Genomic DNA, 20,729 nt, shown 5'->3' with positions numbered 1-20,729 from the left:
CAGCCGTAACTTGGACTTCGGCGCTTGGGCGGGGTCGGTAGCTCACTGCGCATGGATCCCAGTAAGGTTCTTTGAGCGCAACCGCGGAGCGCTGCCCTGGGTCACGTGAGGGGAAACAGCTTGGGGGGTGGGGGCGGAGTCCGAGGCGGGGGGGCCGGTTTGTTGTGGTCGCCATTTTGCTGGTTGCATTACTGGGTAATCGGGGCCCTGGCTCGCTGCGCTCGCCGGATATCTTCAGCCTGTGGGCAAGACTGAGCTCGGGCTTCCCGAGCAGCTTGAGTTCCCTTGCCCGCGCTCTCAGGTAAGGACGCGGCTCCTGGGGGACAGCACGCGTTCTCGGGGAGGGAGGGTAGTCTGGGACCCGCCCTGCCTGCGTCGCCGCGAGATTTAGCACGAGGCCGAAGGAGGAGAGAAGGGGGGCGGCGGGCAGGTGCAGGCCTTGCCTGGCTATTCATAGTCGGATTCCTGGAAGGGGCCGAGCCGGAGGGAGCAGTCTTAGGAGGGGGTAGCGGGGCCTCGCTCCCGCCCTTTGTTTGGGCTCGGCTCCGCCGGCCGCATCGTCGTCGCCTAGCAACCGCCGTCCTGCGCTGTGATTGGTTGGTCTCTTGGCAGCAACGACCAATGGCACGGTTGTTGCCATGGTAGGTGTGGACTGCCAAGTTCGGTCCGGCCCCGCCCGCCTGGGCTCCTCTGGCCGGGGCTGGCCTCCAGGGTGGGGGGCGGGACGCCGGGGTCCCCTGGGGAGGGTGGCTGCGCTGGGCGGGGCCGGCGGGGCGAGGGTTAACTCGCCCCTCCCCCGTCCACCTGCTTTCCCCTTCCCCCGCGTGCCCCGGGCTGACCCTAGTTTCCTTCTCTCCCCGCCCCTGGCGGCGGCGGCTGCTGCCTGCTGTTGTCACCCACCGGGCCGCCTGTCCCGCTTGCCCTCCCCGCCGCGGGGCTTGCCGGGCCGGCCGGGCCGGGACAGGCGGCTGTCTGCTCACCACAGCCACCACCGCCATGCTGGCCGCTCGCCCACCCAACTGGGGGCCCCATCGCGCTCCAGCCCCCCGTGGGCGCGCCAGCCCTGACCCGGGTATGGGGTGGAGGCTGGGAGAGAGGGTCCTGTTGTGGGAGGGGCCCGGGGCAGAGATTGCTTTGTGGGGGAGCTCCAAGAGAGAGGAGGGATCGTGGAGTGGCAGGGCTTGGCATGGGAGAAAGGATTGACAGGGGAGAAGGCCCGTGGGGAGAGGAGTCTGGTGTGGAAGATACTCTGGAAGGGGAGAACTCTGTGATATTTGGCGAATTTGGCTCTGGGGGACTTCTAGGAATGGGCACAGCTGTGGGTTGACCCTGGTGTGAAGGAGTAACTGGAGAAAGGGCCCTGACAGGAATATTGGTAGCGAGGGTGGGGGTAGGATCCATGGTAGGGGAGAGAAGGACGATCCACTCTAAAGCGCCGATAGAAACGCCTCCCCCTTGCTTCCCAAAGGAGTGGCCCTAGTGGGGGAGGGGGGAGCAGCTTGGAGTAATGTGAAGAAGGGCCCTGGTGTAGCATGCGGGAACTGGATATGGTTTGGGAAATTACTGGGGGGGTGGTCCCTGATGTGGGAGGAAATGATATGGAAGAGGTCTTGGCACTAAATGGGGAGGGTCCTCTGAGAAGGGTGTACCCTGGTGGGTGAGAATGCCTTGGGGTTAGGACTCTGTTATAAAGGGGTCCTTAGATAACCTTGGTGTGGTTGGGAGCTCCCTGAAGACCCTGGTGTGGTTTTAGGGGCCTGTAGAGGAGTCTGCTGTGATTTGGAGGGGGCCGAAAGACTCCCCTGTGGTTTGGGAGGGAGCCTAGAGTTCTCTGGATTGGGGGACCTACTGGGAAGGGTAGACCTTGAAGTGGAGGGACCGTCCTGTGGTAAGACAAAGTCCTGACGCTCCCAGACTACAGGAGGGGCCCTGAGGAGAGCCATACGTAGAAATGGGGAGGAGAGTGTGAACCCAGCTCCCTGTGCTGCCTGCGGTTTCTCTCTTCTCTTCCTCCCCCCAATTATTCATGTCTTTCTGTCCTTTCCTGTCACGGCTCACATCCCTGCCTGGCTCGCGATTGTTCCCTTTCCCATGTTCCCCTCCCCGTGCCGCCTGCTCCATGTATCTGGTCATCATTCGCGGGGGCTCTGCTGTGCCCCCCACCGCCACTTCTCTCTGTCCGCTCTTCACTGCCACCTGTTGACCCCTTGCACCCTTTTCTCCGCACTCTGTGCCCCGCCTTCTCTCTGCTGTCCACCTCTTTCCCGCTTGGCACTGGCCAACACATCCCTTTGTTCCATGTCCCCCCTCTCCCCCCACCCTGCCCCCTCTCAGGTCTCAGCGGCGGTGGCAGCCGAGGTGCAGGATGCGAGAAGGCGCCCCCCAGCCGGGCTCCCGCTCCAGGCCTCGCTCCCCTGCGGCCCTCTGAGCCCACCATGGCTGTCCCACCAGGCCATGGTCCCTTCTCTGGCTTCCCGGGGCCCCAGGAGCACACGCAGGTACGCGTTCCGCTGGCTCCTCACCTACCTGGGGGAGGGGGAGGCTGGGATAGAAGGGTCTTGGGGCCAAAAAAGATGATGTGGTTGCCTGGGACGGTCTGCCGGGCGTGAAGGGCGCCGTGGAAGTGGAAGATAGAGAAGAGTCGCTGGAGGAGTCGGGATTTGGAGAGCCTGGGTTACAATCCAGGCACAGTGGTTATTCCATAGGATCCCCATGTTTCAGTTCCCTGTTCTGTCAAATAAGACCCGAACCCTTCCTCACAGGGTTGTTGTGAAGATTAAACAAGTTCATAAAATGCAATTGGAAATGCTGAGAACAGTGCCGGGCACATAGTAAACACTCAGTAAATACTCATTAATGAAAAAAAAAATCCAAAGTGAAAGATCTGGAGGGGTTCAAAGGGAAGAAGCTTGAGTCTGAAGGATTTTGGAGCCAGCAGGGCCTGGGGGTGCAGGGTTAAGACCTTCAAGGGTAGACTGAAGACTGGGCTATAGAGCTTGAAACAGGATGGAGTACGAGGATCCGCGATCCTCAGGGTGAAGAAACCGGGCAGAGAGGCACAGAGAAGGGGTGCAGGGTCGGAGTGGGGAGGCCCCAAAGGGTGAGGATAAAACAAGATAGGAAGCCCCTCTGGGAGGGAGTCCCTGGATGGATGGTCTCCACTGAAGGATGGGGAGGGTCAGAGCCCAGGTTTCCAACCTCTCCCCCTGAGGTTTAGAAAAGAATCAAGGTATGTGATGAAAGGTCAGGGGTAAATCATTCACTTCGTGATTTACTCAGCAAATTGCTTATGAATACCCACTATGTGCGAGGCCCTGCTCCAGGCTCGGGAGAGAAGTAAAGTCTCTGTCCTTTGGGAGTTTCAATTCTAGTGGGGTTGTCAGACAGTGACCAGATAAATAACCCATGTGGTAATGGTGAGCCAACAGCCCACAGAGTTCGCCCCCTCGAGGTAGGGGTGGAGGCCCTCCCTCAGTGCCCACCGACTGGTCACCCTGCCTGTCCCCAGGTGCTGCCTGAAGTACGGCTCCTGCCGCGGAGGCTGCCCCTGGCCTTCCGAGACGCGACCTCGGCCCCGCTGCGCAAGCTCTCCGTGGACCTCATCAAGACCTACAAGCACATCAATGAGGTGGGCAGAGGAGCAGGGATACAGGCTGGGTGCAGAGGGGTCCTGACAACCTGTCACTCACCACTCCCCGTCTCCCGGCTGGCTGGGCAGGTGTACTATGCGAAGAAGAAGCGGCGGGCCCAGCAGGCGCCACCTCAGGACTCGAGCACCAAGAAGGAGAAAAAGGTCCTGAACCACGGTTATGACGATGACAACCACGACTACATCGTGCGCAGCGGCGAGCGCTGGCTGGAGCGCTATGAGATTGACTCGCTCATTGGCAAAGGCTCCTTTGGCCAGGTGCGGGATGCCCCTCACCCGACCCTGATCTAGGGGTTGGGAGGTACGGGCGCCCCCTGGTATTGACCCACACAGCCAGTGGGTTCGGTGGCTTCGAGCTCCGTGCTGGGCCTTGTCCCAGCGCAGTCAGTTGATTACTTGTGCCTCAGTTTCCTTTTCTATAAAATAGTGCAAACAACAGGACTCCCCACATAAGGCTGTGTCCCATGTTTACACTAGTGTCTGACTGTGGGTGACTCCAGTTTTGAATGAGTAGTATTACAGATGGCGATACCGGTGGGTGTCCTTGCTGGAGAGAGGGGTAGTCCTTGGCTCTGTTCCCTGTGCCCCCATTCCCTCACTTTGTGACCGGCCGGTGATCACAGGTGGTGAAGGCCTATGACCATCAGACCCAGGAGCTGGTGGCCATTAAGATCATCAAGAACAAAAAAGCCTTCCTGAACCAGGCCCAGATTGAGCTGCGGCTGCTGGAGCTGATGAACCAGCACGACACAGAGATGAAGTACTACATAGGTGAGGCCTGGGGCAGGGCTGCTCGGGATGGGCCCCCCCCCCCCCCACCTCGGTTCGGCCAGGGGCTGGGGTCTTCAGGGCAGGCTTGCCACTTTCACAGTATCCTGTTCACATGAGAATGCTGGTCAGTTTATTGACCAGCTCCCTAAGGGGTCAGGTGCTATTGTAAGAACTTTACACACATTATTAACTGTTGAACCGTCATCACAGATTACCCACAGTCTGGAAATGAAAAAACAGAGGCAGTCAGGTGCCATCACTTGCAGCAGGTCACGACGTTTGCACTCAGCAGTGCTATCACTTGACCAGGCAGTGACCTCCAGAGCCTTTACTCTGTGAGCACCTTTGTCCTCTTTGCTGTACTGATTCCTCTTAGAAAAATCAAGTAGATTGAAGGAGTGTGTTTCTTTTAAAGGGAAGATACACATCTTTACGGTAAATGGACAGCGATTTCCCCTTGTCACAAAAATAAACAGAACTGAGACTAAAAAGTGTTGTAAAATGAAATGAAGTGTAGGACGGTGTTAAAAACCCATCAGCACCAAATAGAAACTTTATCTTTGGTTTAATCACAAAGTCTGACAGATTTGTAAAGAGGTTAACTTCCTGTAAATGAAATTGTGGACATAGGAAAACGTTCTCATTAATAGAGAATCCCATGGTCGGAGGAGCCTGGTGGGCTATAGTCCACAGGGTCGCAAAGAGTGGGACACGACTGAAGCGACTTAGCACGCATGCACCCCGCACGCAGAGCACACTCCAGTTTGGTCTATGCTCGAGAAGCAGACACAGATCCAATGCCAGCCTCTCTCTGTGACTGTGGGCCGCTGGCCCTCGCAGAGCCTCAGTTTCTTCTTGCTCGGCCCGTTCCCGCCCCCTTCCCGGCAGTGCACCTGAAGCGGCACTTCATGTTCCGGAACCACCTGTGCCTGGTGTTCGAGCTGCTCTCCTACAACCTGTACGACCTCCTGCGCAACACGCACTTCCGCGGCGTCTCCCTCAACCTGACGCGGAAGCTGGCGCAGCAGCTCTGCACGGCGCTGCTCTTCCTGGCCACGCCCGAGCTCAGCATCATTCACTGCGACCTCAAGCCCGAGAACATCCTGCTCTGCAACCCCAAGCGCAGCGCCATCAAGATCGTGGACTTCGGCAGCTCCTGCCAGCTCGGCCAGCGGGTGCGGCCCGGCCCCGGGGGCAGGGCTCGGTTTGGGTGTGGCTCGGCTGTGGGCGGGGCCGACTGGCGGCCTGGGTCCGCGGGGCGAGGCCAGGCGGGGATAGCCTTGTCACGTGCAGCCTGATACCTGAGCTACGGTGCTTGGGATGGGGCCAAGAGGGAGGGCCACCGGGTTTACTGCCCAAAGGAGAAGGGAGAGCGGAGCCTGAGGGAACAGGGCCAGTTTTGAGACTGCCAGATTGGAGAGGGGGTGGGGCAGAGGGGTAGTTGGGTGGCTGTGAGCCTGAAAGGCTGTGGCGCTTTGCAAAGTTTTGCTTACCCTGTGCTCTTAAAGCTGGGGATGGAAGGGGCGAGGCTCTTCAACTTTGCTGCTAAGATGATGCTGGTAGTGGCTTGAAAAGGGTCTAGTTTGGGAGGGTGGGAAGGGCCTAGGTTTGCCGGCTGCCAGCCCGTGGTGACTTAGAGGGGCTCAGGACCAGACTAGGCCAGCAGAGAGCCCTGAAGCCGATGAGTACGATAGTGGTGGTGATTCCAGGAAGCTGGTGCTGATAACATGAGGGTTTGGCGCCCCCTGTCCCAAGTGTTGGGGGCAGGAGGCTTGACCTCAGTCGGCCCTCCTAACTTTGGGGCTGTTCTCATAGCAGAGGCTGGGACCTCTGATGGTTGCCCTCTCCCCTCCTCCAGATCTACCAGTACATCCAGAGCCGTTTCTACCGTTCGCCCGAGGTGCTCCTGGGCACTCCCTACGACCTGGCCATTGACATGTGGTCCCTGGGCTGCATCCTGGTGGAGATGCACACTGGAGAGCCCCTCTTCAGTGGCTCCAATGAGGTGTGCTCCCGAGGAGGGGGTGTGCTCCCGAGGAGGGGGAGGAGGCCCGGCCGGCCCAGTGACCCTGACGGCCCGCCTGCTCTCAGGTGGACCAGATGAACCGGATCGTGGAGGTGCTGGGCATCCCGCCAGCCCCCATGCTGGACCAGGCGCCCAAGGCTCGAAAGTACTTTGAGCGGCTGCCTGGGGGCGGCTGGACCCTACGAAGGACAAAGGAACTCAGGAAGGTGCGGCCCCTGCCCCCATGCCGCTCCTCCTACCCCGGCGGCCCCTCACTCTCTCACACTTGGGGCTCCCTCCTCCGTCTCCCCGCTTCCTCTCCCTGTGTCTTTCCCTGTCTGTCCTTTCCTTCCTCCCCCGCCCACCCCCTCTCGCCTCCTACCCACCGCACAGCTCTTCTTAGCTTCTCTCTTTCCACTTTCTCTCTCGTGCCTCTGTTTCCCCGTGTGTGTCTCCCTGCCCCTCCTGCCCACTGACGGCCACTCTCTTGCCCCCCCTCCCACCTCCCCCTGCCAGGATTACCAGGGCCCCGGGACACGGCGGCTGCAGGAGGTGCTGGGCGTGCAGACGGGCGGGCCCGGGGGCCGGCGGGCGGGGGAGCCGGGCCACAGCCCCGCCGACTACCTCCGCTTCCAGGACCTGGTGCTGCGCATGCTGGAGTATGAGCCCGCCGCCCGCATCAGCCCGCTGGGGGCGCTGCAGCACGGCTTTTTCCGCCGCAGGGCTGATGAGGCCACCAACACGGGCCCGGCGGGCAGCAGTGCCTCCACCTCGCCCGCACCCCTCGACACCTGCCCCTCCTCCAGCACCGCCAGCTCCATCTCCAGCTCCGGTGGGTGCTCAGTGCCGGACGAGGGGTCGGGTAGCTCTGATCGGGCCGTGTGGGGCGTGGGGGTGGGGGTGGGGAATAGCTTTGTCACTGGCCCTTGGCCTAGAGCTTTGAAACTATGAGATCCTGAACTCAACAGTGGGTGGAACAGGGGAGCGCAGACGATCCCTGAGCGTCTCTCTGAACCTGAGCTCAGATCTCTAGAACTTGTTTTGACTCTTTGACACCCAACTGAACCGTGACCCCTAATCTCACTTGTGTCTGATCTTTGAATGGGCCTGGGCCATGAACCAGACTCAGCCACCTGAAGACCAGCCGCCGCCCCCCCACCCCCGCCTTTCCTTGCTAAGCCTCTCTCTTCCTTGGCACTTCCAGGAGGCTCCAGTGGCTCCTCCAGTGACAACAGGACCTACCGCTATAGCAACCGATATTGTGGGGGCCCTGGGCCCCCCATCACTGACTGTGAGATGAACAGCCCCCAGGTAATGGGGCCTTGGGGACTTAGGAGGAGGGTGGTGGGCTGTCTGGGGCTTCAGAACCCAGGTCTCCATCACCCACCGTTGCTTTGCTCCTTTAGGTCCCGCCCTCCCAGCCGCTGCGCCCCTGGGCCGGGGGGGATGTGCCCCACAAGACACATCAGGCCCCTGCCTCTGCCTCGTCACTGCCAGGGGCTGGAGCCCAGTTACCCCCCCAACCCCGATGCCTTGGTCGTCCCCCATCACCAACCTCACCACCACCCCCGGAGCTGATGGATGTGAGCCTGGTGGGCGGGCCCCCAGACTGCTCCCCACCTCACCCGGCGCCCGCCCCCCAGCACCCGGCTGCTTCAGCCCTCCGGACTCGGATGACAGGGGGTCGTCCACCCCTCCCACCCACTGATGACCCCGCCACCCTGGGGCCTCGCTTGGGCCTCCGTGGTGTACCCCAGAGCACGGCAGCCAGCTCATGACCCTGCCCCCTCCCTGGGGCCCCTCCTGAAGCCATACCCCCCCATCCGGGGGCCCTGGGCTCCCATCCTCATCTCTCCCCTTGACTGGAATTGCTGCTACCCAGCCGGGGCGGGTGAGGCCTGCACTGATTGGGGCCTGGGGCAGGGGTTCAGGGAGAGGGGTTGAGGCTCACCTCCCCACTAAGGACTGGACCCTTGGCCCCCTCTCTCCCCTTGTTTTCTATTTATTGTACCAAAGACAGTGGTGGTCCAGTGGGGTGGGGGAGATCCCTCTCACCCCAGGGCCCTAGGAGGGGTGGGGGCAGGTAGGGGGAGATGGCCTTGCTCCTCCTTGCTGTACCCCCCAGTAAAGAGCTTTCTCACATGCCCGCCTGAGCGTTTGCAGGCCCTTGGCTCCCCTCACCCCGCCCTCAGAGGCATGGGGAACGGTGTTTGGGGAAGGGGTGCTGGCAGAGCTTTGAGGTTGGGGTGAGGCCCCGGTCCCTGGGGGAGTTACAGCACAGACATGTGGCTGTAGGAGGAGTGGGGCTGTGGAATCCTAAACAGCGATCCTGGATATGCTCCTAGCCCACACTGGCCTTTTCTCGGATAAACTGAGACCTTGAAAGGTAAAGGGCCAGCTGTCTATGGGGAACGGTTCTGTCCTGATAAGCCAGGGTTTGCGCGGAGTCTGCACAGGCGTGGCTCATTCTGCCAGGCGTTCAGTAGGTGCTGGGTGCATGTAGCAGGCCTTATTGGTGCCATCTGGGGGATGGCAGGCAGCAATGGGAACAGAATTTACATACCCCCCCATCCCCCACCCCACTCACACACGCACACGTCTTGTGTCACTCTTTGGAATCAGTGCTGAGCAAAATATTTTAGATTCTCAGGCAAAAAGAAATTACCGGGGTTCCAGGTAAGTGGGCCTATTTCCATGGTAATTTGGAAACGTCTGTCCCCCAACCGGCCAATCAAGAGCCGCCAGTTTCAAAGGATACTGGTGCGCGGCGCTTTCTGGGAAATGGCGTTCTTGGCACTCCTTTTTCCTGGTTTTCGTTGCTGAACTACAGAGCCCAGAATTCTTTTCGCTCACGCGCATAGGGGCTTCCCAGGCAGCCAATCGGCAGCCAGAGACATCCAGGGCCCGGATGCTGGAGGCGGGCAGTAGAGAAGGAGAAAGCAGTGATTGGGCGGTTTAGGCCAGTCACTCCGGAGCGTTGAGTTCTCCAGTCTTGCTGCAGGTGGGTTGCGCGCTGTGCTGAGAGCATGCAAGTTAGGCGGTCGTGATCACGGAGCAGGAGGTAAGCAGGGAGGCCCGAAGTGGCCCCACAGTATGGGGCATTGCTAGCCGCTCTGTTGGGTCCGGCTCGCGGGAAGCCCCAGTCGGTAGGAGAGACGGGCAAGAGCCCCGTCATGGATCTGCATGTATTCGCTAACGGAAGCCGCTTGGAACGCGGAGAGAACCGGCCCGGTGCCGGCAGGGAAACCTTCCTGGGGATGGAAGTGTTGTCTGAACTGAGACCTGAAGATGGAGGAATGTTGGGGGTGGCAGTGGTGCGGCGGAATGGCTTGCGCGAAGGCAATGATGAGAAATAGGTGTGTGTGAATGAATCGCAGGTGATTCGTGTTAGTGGAAATCTTATTGAAAAGGGCTGTGTGAATTAGGTCTTGGAGGATTTTGTTGGCTCTTTAGGGAGTTTGGACTTTGTCCTGAGGGCAGTTGGGAACCTCGGGGTAATTTCCAGAAGGGAAGGGACCCAATTTGCTGCCAGCTGCCAGAAGAGATTGACGGGAGAGACTAGGGTCTCGGAGCCCAGGATGGCAGCCATGGTGTCCTAGGCAGGAGATGCCAGGGTTGTACCATGACAGGGCCCTTGTATGGGAGGGGAGGATGAATGTGGGTGGAGGTGACTTCTAGAAGGCTGAGTTCACAGGCTGTGTGAGAGAGGGATCTCTCTAGCATTGTAGAACAGATTTTGGCATATCAAAAATGCTTAATAAAAAGTATTTTTTGGATGAATTGCCATAGGAAGGAGGTACTACTATGATCTCCCTTTTGTAAATGAGGTTACTGATGGTAGAAAAAAAATAACTTGCCCAAGATAGGGTTTCCCTGGTAGCTCAGCTGATAAAGAATCCACCTGCAACGTAGGAGACCCCCGTTCGACTCCTGGGTGGGGAAGTTCCCCTGGAGAGGGGATCGGCTACCCACTCCATTATTCTTGGGCTTCCCTGGTGGCTCAGACGGCAAAGAATCCGCCTGCAATGCGGGAGACCTGGCTTCCATCCCTGGGTTGGGAAGGAGGGCATGGCAACCTACTCCAGCATTCTTGCTAGGAGAATCCTAATGAACAGTGTTATAGTCCATGGGGTCGCAAAGAGTTGAACACAACTGAGCAAGTAAGCACAGCCCAAGATTACATGGCTAGGAAGTAGAGGGCTCAGGATCTGTGAGTGAACCACTGACTTAGCAAGGGGCAAGATGAGCCTCAAGACCTCACAGGAGTCAGATCATGTACGTCCTGTAAGGAATCTGTGATGAGCGTAGAAGTCTACCCAGAACCTCTCCCTTGACCTGTTGACTGACTGCCAGCATACCTCCTCCTGGATATCTAGAGATATTGAACACCCAATCTTTTCCCCAAAATGTATTCCTCTCACATTCTCACTAAATGTCAGCTCCATCCTTGTAGTTATTCAGATCAAAAGCTTTGGAGTTGTTTCGACTCCCCTCTTTGTCTTATACCCTAGTCCAGTCTATCAGCAAATACCCTCAAAGTATATTCAGAACCTGACCATTTCTTCCCACCTCCACTCCTGTCGCCCTGGCCCTGTCCACACTCATCTCCTGCCTAGACCATCAGTGGTCTCCTTGCTCCCCGCTGTCTGTTCCTCACTTGCAGCCAAAGGGACATTCTGAAAGCCTGCATCTGGTCACATTCCCCTCCCCGCTCTTGATTCCGTGTGGCTCTGTCTCACAGAAGGTAGAAACCACATTCCTCTCTGGCTCGCAAGGCCCTGCATGCTGTGTCCCTGTTACCCGTCTGAGATCGTCCGCTCCCCTCGGCTTGTTCCTTCTGCCCCAGCCATACTGGCGCCAGGACCTCTGCACGTGCTGTTCTCTTACCTCGAACCCTCTTCTCCCAGAGAGGCTCACCTTCATTTCCTTTAGGTCTTTATCAGATGTTACTTTCTTCTGGAGGTTTTTCCTGACAACCCTTCTAGAACTGGATCACTGATACTCATATCTGTCCTCCCTTTAACTTGTTTATTGTCTGTCTCCCACCATAGCAGACCATCAGGGCAGAAGCTTTTGTCTACTCCATGCTTTTTGTCTAACACCTAGAAGAGCTCTTGACATGTAGTACAGACTCAGTAACTATTTACAAGATGAATGGATGGGTGATTTCATAGTAGTTAGCAATCCCAGCATCCTAGGGACTCTGCTGATCCCCTGTGCCCAGTGCTGCCTGAAAACTTGCTGAGGTCTTTGACATCCAAGGGGCATTTCATCTTGCCTCTGCTTTGTGCTCAGAATTGAGAATGCAGCAAAGAACCAAAGAGTTTCCCTAGAGAACTCAGTCTCAGGGGTGGGGGTTCAGATTGTTAAGTTATCACACAGATATGAAATTACAAAGTAGAGCGTTGTGAGAACACTTGACAGGATGTCTAATCTGGACCCTAGGAAATGAGGTTTGAGGTGATGACGGAATATTAATCAAGTGTGTGTGTGTGTGTGTGTGTGTGTGTGTGTGTGACTTGGAATGTAGAGGCTGAGGGGGAGTAAGAGACCAGACCATGTGGATCCTGTAAGGAGTCTGTGTCTTTACCACCAGGTGCATTGGGAGGTTGTAGAAGATTGTTTGTTTTGGGGTTTTTTTTTTTTTTCACACTGTGCCGACTTGCAGGATCTGTTTCCTGACCAGGGATTGAACCTGCACCCTCAGCAGTGAAAGCTCAGAGTCGTAATCACTGAAGCACCAAGGAAGTCCTGGGAAGCTGTAGAATTTTAAACGGTGGAAGGAGGCGTGATCAGTTATGTGTGTTAGCAGCTCCCTTGGGCGCTGTGTGGGGAACTGGCTGTAGCGGACTGAGGACTGAAGTAGAGACGCCTGTGAGGAAGCTGACTGCCATGAAGTTAAAGTGGCTGCTACCGAGGAAGAACGTGTGTTCTCTCCTGTTTCTCCCATGAAGAGGTGGAGTCTCCTCCTCCCTTTTAATCTGGGCTGGCCTGTGGTTTGTTTGGACCAGCAGAATCCAGTGGAAGTGATGCTGTGCTGGTTCGGGGGCCCTGGGCCTTAGGAAGTAGCAGCTTGTGCTTTTTACTCTCTTGGAGCCCTGGACCACCCCTGTGGAAAGAGGGAGGCCCAGTCAGCCCCCAGCTGATGTGCTACGTTAGACACGAGTGGTGCCATCTTGGATAGTCTAGCCCAGCTCTCTGCCGACACCACATGGCACAGAGATGAGCCATCCTGAGTCCCCTTGCCCAAACTACAGCATCAGAAGCAAATAAATGGTTTCTATTTTAAGCCAAGGTGTTTTGGGGACTTGTTACCTGGCACTAGCTAACTGAAACATTTTTTTTTGAGATCTGACCATTTTATTTATTAGTAATAAGTGTAATGAGAAGTGTTAAGTCGCTCAGTCGTGTCCAACTCTTTGCTACCCCGTGGACTGTAGCCCGTTAGGCTCCTCTGTCCATGGGATTCTCCAGGCAAGAATACTGGAATGGGTTGCTATGCCCTCCTCCAGGGGATCTTCCCCACCCAGACATCAAACCCGAATCTCCTGCATTGCTGGCAGACTCTTTACTGTCTGAGTCACCAGCAAAGTCCGTATTATGTATTAGCTCTTTTAACCCTCAGAGTCACCCTGTGTGGCAGTAGTATTATTGTCTTTATGTGTACTAGAAAACCAGGGCATGGAGAAGCTAGTGGAGGACCAGCAGGACGCACAGGGTGAGCCTACCATAACTATTACCAGCAGCATGTTCACCAGCGTTAAAATCGCCATGATGGTTAAAGAAGGGTCATGAGGGGAATTAAAGCGTTAATTCCTCCACTTACTAGTGATATTTTATTTTAATTAGAAGCTAATTACTTTACAATATTGTATTGGTTTTGCCATACATCAACATGAATCCACCACGGGTGTACACGTGTTCCCAATCCTGAACCCTCCTCCCACCTCCCTCCCCATACCATCCCTCTGGGTCATCCCATGTATAATATAAGAAACGAATCGCCAGTCCAGGTTCGATGCAGGATACAGGATGCGATATGATTTTACATAAGTGATTTCACCTTTCTGAGGCTCCATTTCTTAATTGTAAAGTGGAGATGATTGATACTTGTCATCTCAGAAGTTGCCATGAGGAGCACAGGGTCTGTCAGAGGGCAGACACCTAAGCCACGGCAGGGAAGATGATCACGGCTAAGCATGCACCCAGGTGGGCTGTGGCTGCAGGGTAAAGCCATTCTCTCGGAAGGCCTCGTGGAGAGACAGGCGTCAGGTCCTTGGGGATGTTGTTGAAGTGCTGGATCAGGCCCCATCTGAAGAGAGTCCAGGACTTTCTTATTAGGGGATCCAATAAAGCTTTTTTCTTTTTTTAAATCGTTTAAGCCAAGTTGAATAGGGCTGTTACTCGGAGCCAACGTCTGGGTTTTGTTATTTGTTGATTCATCACATATACAATACTGTTTCGGGCATTGTTTTAGGTGCTGGTTTTATAATACTTTATAAGACGCTCATGAGCCCTGTCCTCAGGGAACTTAACATTCTAGCGGGGAGAGGTAGATGATTTTAACAAAAGTTAATATTTTTGTCCCTGGTGGCTCAGACGGTAAAGCATCTGCCTGCAATGCGGGAGACCCGGTTTCAATCCCTAGGTCGGGAAGATCCCCTGGAGAAGGAAATGGCAACCCCCTCCAGCACTCTTGCCTGGGAAATCCAGTGGACAGAGGAGCCTGATAGGCTACAATCCATGGGGTCGCAAAGAGTCGAGACACGACTGAGCGACTTCACTTACTTTCACTTACCTTAGTATTGGTGAAGGCCAGGGGAAGGGGGATAGAGAGCGACAAGAGCTGCTATTTTTAGGTGGAGGGGTTAAATGAGAGATCTCTGAGAAAATGCGATTGGAGAAGGGACCTGACCAAAAGGGAGGAAACAAGCTGTGTGCCTGTTTTGTTTGGGGGGAAAAAGCAAGTTCAAAGGTCCTGTGATGTGCTCAGTGCGTAGGAGGAGCAGAACGGGGTGAACTGGAGCACACTGAGCCAGTTGGTGGGAAGGGGATGGTGGGGCAGGCACGGGAAGGACTTAATTTGGTTCCCAGGGAGGTGGGAAGCAGTCGGAACATCCTGAGCTGAGAGTGGCGACATCTCACGTCCTGGTGGGGCTCCTCTGGCCGCTGTGGGGGCCCCTGGATGGAAGCAGGCCCCAGCGTGGAGGCTGCGGCTCCCATCCAGCTGAGAGGGGGTGGCTTGGCCAGTGTGGTGGTGGCGGAAGTGGATTGGGGTGCGAGGTGAGAAGGGGGGTCAGTGGCTGCACGGCTTTAGCCTGAGCAGAGTGCTGGGCCACTGTGTGAGGGAGCCCGCGGTCGTGGCAGACATCCCAGCAGGTGCAGGAGGCTGGCGTTCAGGGCGCCATCTGGGCTGGAGACGTAAACGTGGAGTTGCTGGTGGTTTCATGGTGATAAGGTCCAGGATGAGTCCACTAGGGAGGGAGTGTGTGGGTGGGCCTGAGATCTGGGAGTGGAGGCAGGGAGCCTGTGGGGAGGGGATGGTGGCCTGGGCGAGGGCGTGGGGCGGCCTGAGCAGTCTTCCAGATGCGTTTTGAAGGCAGACCCCACAGTGGGCTGGTTGTGGGTGATGACAGGAGAGAGTCAACACGGGGCAGCGACCCTGCTTCCCGCAGGCCCTGTGGGCCCCGCTGCTCTTTGCAGCTGCTGCTTCTGTTTGCAGCCGCCGGGCTGGCCCTTGGGGGCTCTTGCCCTGACTCTATGGGGTCTCCCCATGCAGTGCCCCACAGCCTTTCCGTCCCATCACAAGTTCCCCAGACAGAAGTTGGATTGACTGTTGGGGTCCAGTGTCCAACCCCCTCCACCCAGCGTGGACGGAGGGCTCCTACAGTGAGGTCGTTCTGCTGGGAAGGGCTGTGGACAGGGCAGTCACCTCAAATCATGACAGTTGGTGTACTGGGGGAAGGGTGGGGAGACCAGGAAGGCGGGGGGTCTGGCGGGCTCTGAACTTGAAGGGCAAAGGTCAGTTCCCAGGAAGTAAGGGGACCCCGGTAATGACTGCGGCAGCCTCCCGGCTGTCTTCCCAGAGCACCTGTCCAGTGGGGAGACAGCCCTGACCACCGGGGTCACAGCGGGAAGGGGGAGGCACGGGGGCTGTGGGAGCCCAGTGAAGCATGTGACCTCGTTGAAGGCATCAGGGAGGACTTCCTGGAGTCGAGAACCTGTGAGATGAAATCGGAGTCAGATGGAGTCTGGGACGCAGGTGGTGACTATGTAGCCAAGTCAATAGATACTTAAGCTTTTTTGGAGTAGATTTACAGGAAAGTTGCAAAGATAATATAGAGACTTCCTTCCGCTCTCCTAATGTTAGCATCTTACTTAATTGCAGTACATTTGTCAAAACTAAGCAGTGAGCACTGATTGCTATCCTGCTAATAGAATTTACCTTTAGTGGGAAAATGGGTGGGCTTGACTAATGTTTTTCTGTTCCAGGACGCAGTCCAGGACACCGTGTTGCATTTGTTCATCCCGTGTCCTCCACCCTGTGACAGTTTCTCAGTCCTTCCCTCCCATGACCTTCGCAGCCAGGTATTGGGTAGGAGGCCCCTCAGTCTGGGGCCGTCTGATGTTCTTCTCCTGGCTAGACCAGGATTGCAGGTTTGGGCAAAGAGTACCACTCAGGCGATGGGAGCCCGGATCACTTCCTTTTGGTGCTGGCCGCCAGGTTTCTCAACTGTACTCTTAGGGTTTTCCCTTTCCTTATGCCTTTTAGAAACTAGTCCCAAAATCCAGCCCGGAAGCTCCAATTCCTGGAGCGAAAAGACAAAGACTTTGTTTTCATATGTCAAAACTGCCCCAGTAATAAATATGGGAAGACCCTTTGAGGCTGTTTCTCCTCAGCCTTCCACCCACTCATTTGGTGTTCCTCAGTGAAGCTTCTCAGCTGCAGTTGTTACTGTGGTGTTCTAATGATGCTTTTCTGATTTCCTCTTTTCTTACTGGGAACTCTTCTGTAGGGAGGTTTGTCCCTTCTGTCCCGTTTGTTTGTACAGTCATATCAGTGCGGACTCATGGATATCTTATTCTCTGCATGTAACCCAGTACTATCGTAGTGAACTTTTCCACTCACCTCGTCCCAGTTTTGGCCTCAGGGGCTCTTCCAGGTTGGCCCCGCATTCTTATTTTCCCCTCGAGCACGTCCTTATTCTTCAGCACTTGCAGCATGTGCCAGTTCCTCTCGCATTTACTTGCCCAGCCCTGGACTCAGCCCCTCTGCAGGTAGCCCTGGTTCCTCTGATGGGGAGTGGCATTGGAAACCAAGACCTGGGCGCTGAGCGTGGTCATTGCACCTGAGGGGTCCCTGTCGTCTCTCAGCTGCCACAGCTGGGGAAGCGTATACGTAGAAACCCATGTATACACACACATTTGTATTTGTGCGTGTATATATACAGATATCTGTATATACAGATAAACCTGTTTGAGCCCATAATGGTCTCTCACCCAGTCTCCAGAGGGTTCCTTCTGGCCTTTTCTTGTAACTTCTTTCTCTGGGCTGAGAAACCTGGCTCAGCGGCCACTTTTTGGTATTCATCTTATGGGCCATCTCAGCAAATACGGCAGGCCATTCCCGTTTCTGTAAGGACGCTCTTGCCTCAGTTTCTATGGCAACACTGTCCCCTGGTTTTTCCCCCGTGTCTTGCTTCTTTGCAAGAAGTTCCTGTTTCCACTGACCCCTTGGATCGGAGGCTGGTTGGGGGCTCTTCTCGCCTCCCGCCTCTGTACTGATGATGCCCACTCTCTGCCTTTAGCTCCGGCTCCTCCCTGGGGCCCCGAGAAGCCCCCACCCCATCCTGCCCTCAGCCCCTAATACTCACCATGTCCCAAACTGCAAACCTGCTCCTCCTCTTGGCCCTTGTCGCAGGGGTGTCTCCTCCACATACCAGGCTCCCAGAGAGAGCTCAAGGCTTCATCCTTGGTGCCTCCTCCCTCCCCCAACCTGCACCCTACCATCCTCCTCCAGGGCTTGACCACCAGGCCTCTGGACTCGCCCACCCGCCCCTTCTCATCTGTCACGGCCCTGCCTAGGTCCAGCTCTGTCCTCTCCCACCTCGTCTCTGCCTGGCCTCCTGTCTCCCCGTTTGACCCACCTCCACTGGACAGCTGAGGGATCTTTTTGAAACCCAGATCTTATCACACCCTCTTGCTTGAAGTCCTTCCATATTTCTCCAGCGTCCTCAGGACCGAGTCCTCACGCCATAGACTGACACCAAACGTTGGTGTGACCTGGTCCCTGACTTGCTCTGCCTGTCTCCCCAACTGCCTGAGCCGCAGACACACTGAACTCACTTCCTCTCTTCCTAGAGCTCGGCCCTCTCTCTTATCTGGGCCTCGGTGTGCACCCTCACTCAGCCCCGTGACCTTCAGTCCCGCCAGCCCTGCCCGTCCCACATACACCACCCGCATTATTTTGAAACACTCCCAGACGTCATCCGTAAAGATGATGGACAAAATGTAAAACCAGTGTCATTTCTGCATGTTGGAAGTAGGGGAGAGGAGATTCACTTTAAAGTATTTTTTGCAACAAACACGTTTTTGTTGACTACTAACAGAACACACCAGTAGCTGTTGTGGGGACAGCTTGTTGTTTAGTTAACAAAAGACAATAATCACGTTGTGTTTAAGAAGAAGAGACCTTTCAGGAATCATTTGTATCACCTAAACAATTCCACCAGGGCGGGAAGAGAACAGAGGTGTGTCTGTAACCCTCAGTTACCCCAGACTGACCTCTTGAGTGCTTATAGGATTCCTTTCAAGGTCACATCAACTTAGGGAACCTCTCTACCGTGAAGTCTTCAGTTATTATAAACAGAACTTAAATCACTTAGACGGTGTTTCACAAGCCTTTGGAACAACTGACTTATAGAAAAGCGTTTTGTATGTGTAAGGGAAGGTTACTAAAGTATCAGTGCATCGGTGTGGGAAGAGTTCCTGACTTCCCCTCTGATACCACAGACTATTGGACAGTCAGTTCTGTAAAGGAACCGTGGGTGCGTCTTCCTTGAGACCTTTTGTGGTGTTACATCTGCCTGGCACGTGCTGTGATAACCACTGCCAACGTTTACATGCACCGCTTCAAGCCAGGCACCAGTCTGAGCCCTCTGTGTGCATTAACTCAGTAACAACCTAACACAGCCCTTAGGCGGCAGCTGCTGTTATCCCGGTTTTCCAGTGAGGCGTTCGGAGTTGCAATCAGTTGCTTCAGGTTTCATAGGGAGTCAGTGGCAGCCCTGGGATTTGAACCCAGGAATTCTATTGGTTCTACTGTCTGTGCCTTCAACCCTCTTCCTCTTGGGCTCCATTCTTAAGGAGATGCTCACATTCACAGTGGTTTTTTTTTTGGAGGGGGGGTCAAGGGGCGCCCTTCCCACGCAGCTTATGGGATCTACGCTCCCTGACCAGGGAGTGAACCCACGCCCCCTGCAGTGGAACTGCGGGGCCCAAACCACTGCACCGCCAGGAAATTCCCTGAGACGCTCACATTTCTAATACTGCAGTTTCTTCTTTTCAGAAGAGCTTCAAAGACTTTCTTCTCCAGGTGCCAAAAATATTTTTTTCAACATCCCCAATTACTTGCAAAGAAAAACACTTAACTTTGTTTTGTTAAGGGGAAACTTCAAACATGCGCCAAGGCGGAGAGAAAAGTCTAACGAGTGCCCATGCCCCCATCACCTAGCTGCAGCAGTTACCAGCATGTGGCCATTCTTGTTCCACCCACATCCTGCACATGTTCCCTCCCTGTTCAGTTAGTTTAAAGCAATTCAGGTGTTTTATCAGAAGACATGGCCTTCAAAGCAAAAGGAACCTAAGTTCCTTGCCCTAAGTCCTCCCGCTGTTGGCACGCTGACCACCTTCCCGAGCTCAGCTCCCCTCCCCCTGGGCTTTCCAAATGCAGACATCTCTGCCAGGTGTGACACTGCTGCAGCCCCATCCCTGGCTCTTCCCCGTAACCCGATCCCCTCCGGGCATTTCTCCACATGGCCCTGAAGCCTGAAAACGATCCCTCTTAGTGACCGAGGACGGCCGAGTTGCCTGGCAGCCCGTCCCCCGCAGCGGGACATTTCACCTGTGGCTCTCTGCCGCGATAGTGGCCTCTTCCTTTTTTGGGTTCGTTTCTGGCCGCCCCTCCGCTCAAGCCAGGTCAGCCTCCCGTAACACTCCCTTCCACACCGTAACTTCACCTCAGCACAGTGTGTTTAACACAGTCTAAAGGAAACAGGGATCTGGGTACTTACTTTTAACTGCCTGGGGGCTCCATGACTCAGGTCTGTCTGTGTTCCTGCTGTGTCCCAGGATCACCCAGCGCCCGGCCTGGTGCACGGCAGGCGCACAGTAGCAGGAATGAATGAGCGAATGAATGAATGGCTGCCAGGGCCAGTACCTGGGGTTTCTCCTGAGGGCAGTGGGAAGCCGCAGAAGTGTTTTAGGCAGAACTGGACCCATACTTCTCAAACTAATGTACATATAAGTCCCCTGGGATCGTGTTAAAATGCAGATTCTGAATCAGTGGGTCTGGGGAGGGGGACTGAGAATTCTGCATTTCTAACAAGCTCCCAAGTGAGGCCAGTGCTTTGAGTAACAAGGGTCTTGCTGTGCTGTTCTGCTCAGTAAGGCAGCCACCAGCCACGTGTGGTCATGGAGGGTTTGAAATGTGGCTTGTGTGGCCTGAGATGTACTTTAGTGTAAAATACCGGCCAGATCTCAGAGACTTAGTGCAAAAAGAGAATGTAAAATGTCTCATTAATAGCTTTTATACTGATCACATGTTAATATGGTAATATTTTGGATATATCCGGTTAAATAAAATATATTATTAAAATTAATTTTTCCTTTTTTTGTTTTTGATGTGGCTACTAGAAAATTTTAAATTTGTGGTTCTCATGATGTTTCTCTTGGATTGTGCTGGTCTAGCACTCCAGACTCCCCCTCTCTAAACATTTGTACATGGTTTTCCCTCTTTTTTGAAGCTTCCCTCTTTCTTCCTACCTCATTCTCAAAGTAACCACATACATCTTTTGGGTTTCAAATAAGATGTCTCCTCCTCCAGGAAGTCCTCCTTGATCCCCCATGGTGGTTGGGTGTCTGTTTTGGGCATCTGCTCTATTGGTTTTCCTCATCTCAGCCCTGACTACCTGTGATACACGTCAGCATCTAAGTATCTGTCTCCCGGAGACAGGATGGCACAGTAGGAGGACTTGAGTTCACCTCCTCACACAAAAACACCAAAATCACAACTGCCAAACAACC

General features: G+C 55.3%; 1 protein-coding gene across 6 annotated transcripts; it reads left to right on the top strand.

Annotated features, from left to right (window-relative positions):
* Window positions 1-161: 161 nt before the first annotated feature.
* DYRK1B (dual specificity tyrosine phosphorylation regulated kinase 1B) lies at window positions 162-20,305 on the top strand. Of its 6 annotated transcripts, none has more exons than XR_009596203.1 (12): window positions 843-1,072; window positions 2,335-2,498; window positions 3,509-3,628; window positions 3,719-3,907; window positions 4,273-4,420; window positions 5,309-5,595; window positions 6,279-6,425; window positions 6,512-6,652; window positions 6,942-7,257; window positions 7,630-7,736; window positions 7,832-9,486; window positions 12,112-20,305. XR_009596203.1 is itself a non-coding variant. In XM_042232032.2 (12 exons), the coding sequence occupies exons 1-12, from the start codon at window positions 997-999 to the stop codon at window positions 8,201-8,203; spliced, it is 1,983 nt and encodes a 660-aa protein (XP_042087966.1). In that variant the 5' UTR covers window positions 843-996; the 3' UTR covers window positions 8,204-20,305. The 6 variants fall into 6 exon arrangements, 4 of the variants coding, with proteins under 4 accessions (XP_042087968.1, XP_042087966.1, XP_042087967.1 ...); XR_009596202.1 differs by having other exon boundaries at window positions 12,094-20,305; XM_042232032.2 differs by having other exon boundaries at window positions 6,942-6,977; window positions 7,062-7,257; window positions 7,832-20,305.
* The last annotated feature ends 424 nt before the right edge of the window (window positions 20,306-20,729 follow it).

This window comes from Ovis aries, chromosome 14 (assembly GCF_016772045.2).
Source record: "Ovis aries strain OAR_USU_Benz2616 breed Rambouillet chromosome 14, ARS-UI_Ramb_v3.0, whole genome shotgun sequence".
NCBI classification, from domain to species: domain Eukaryota; kingdom Metazoa; phylum Chordata; class Mammalia; order Artiodactyla; family Bovidae; genus Ovis; species Ovis aries.
This window is presented reverse-complemented; position numbering and strand designations above follow the sequence as displayed.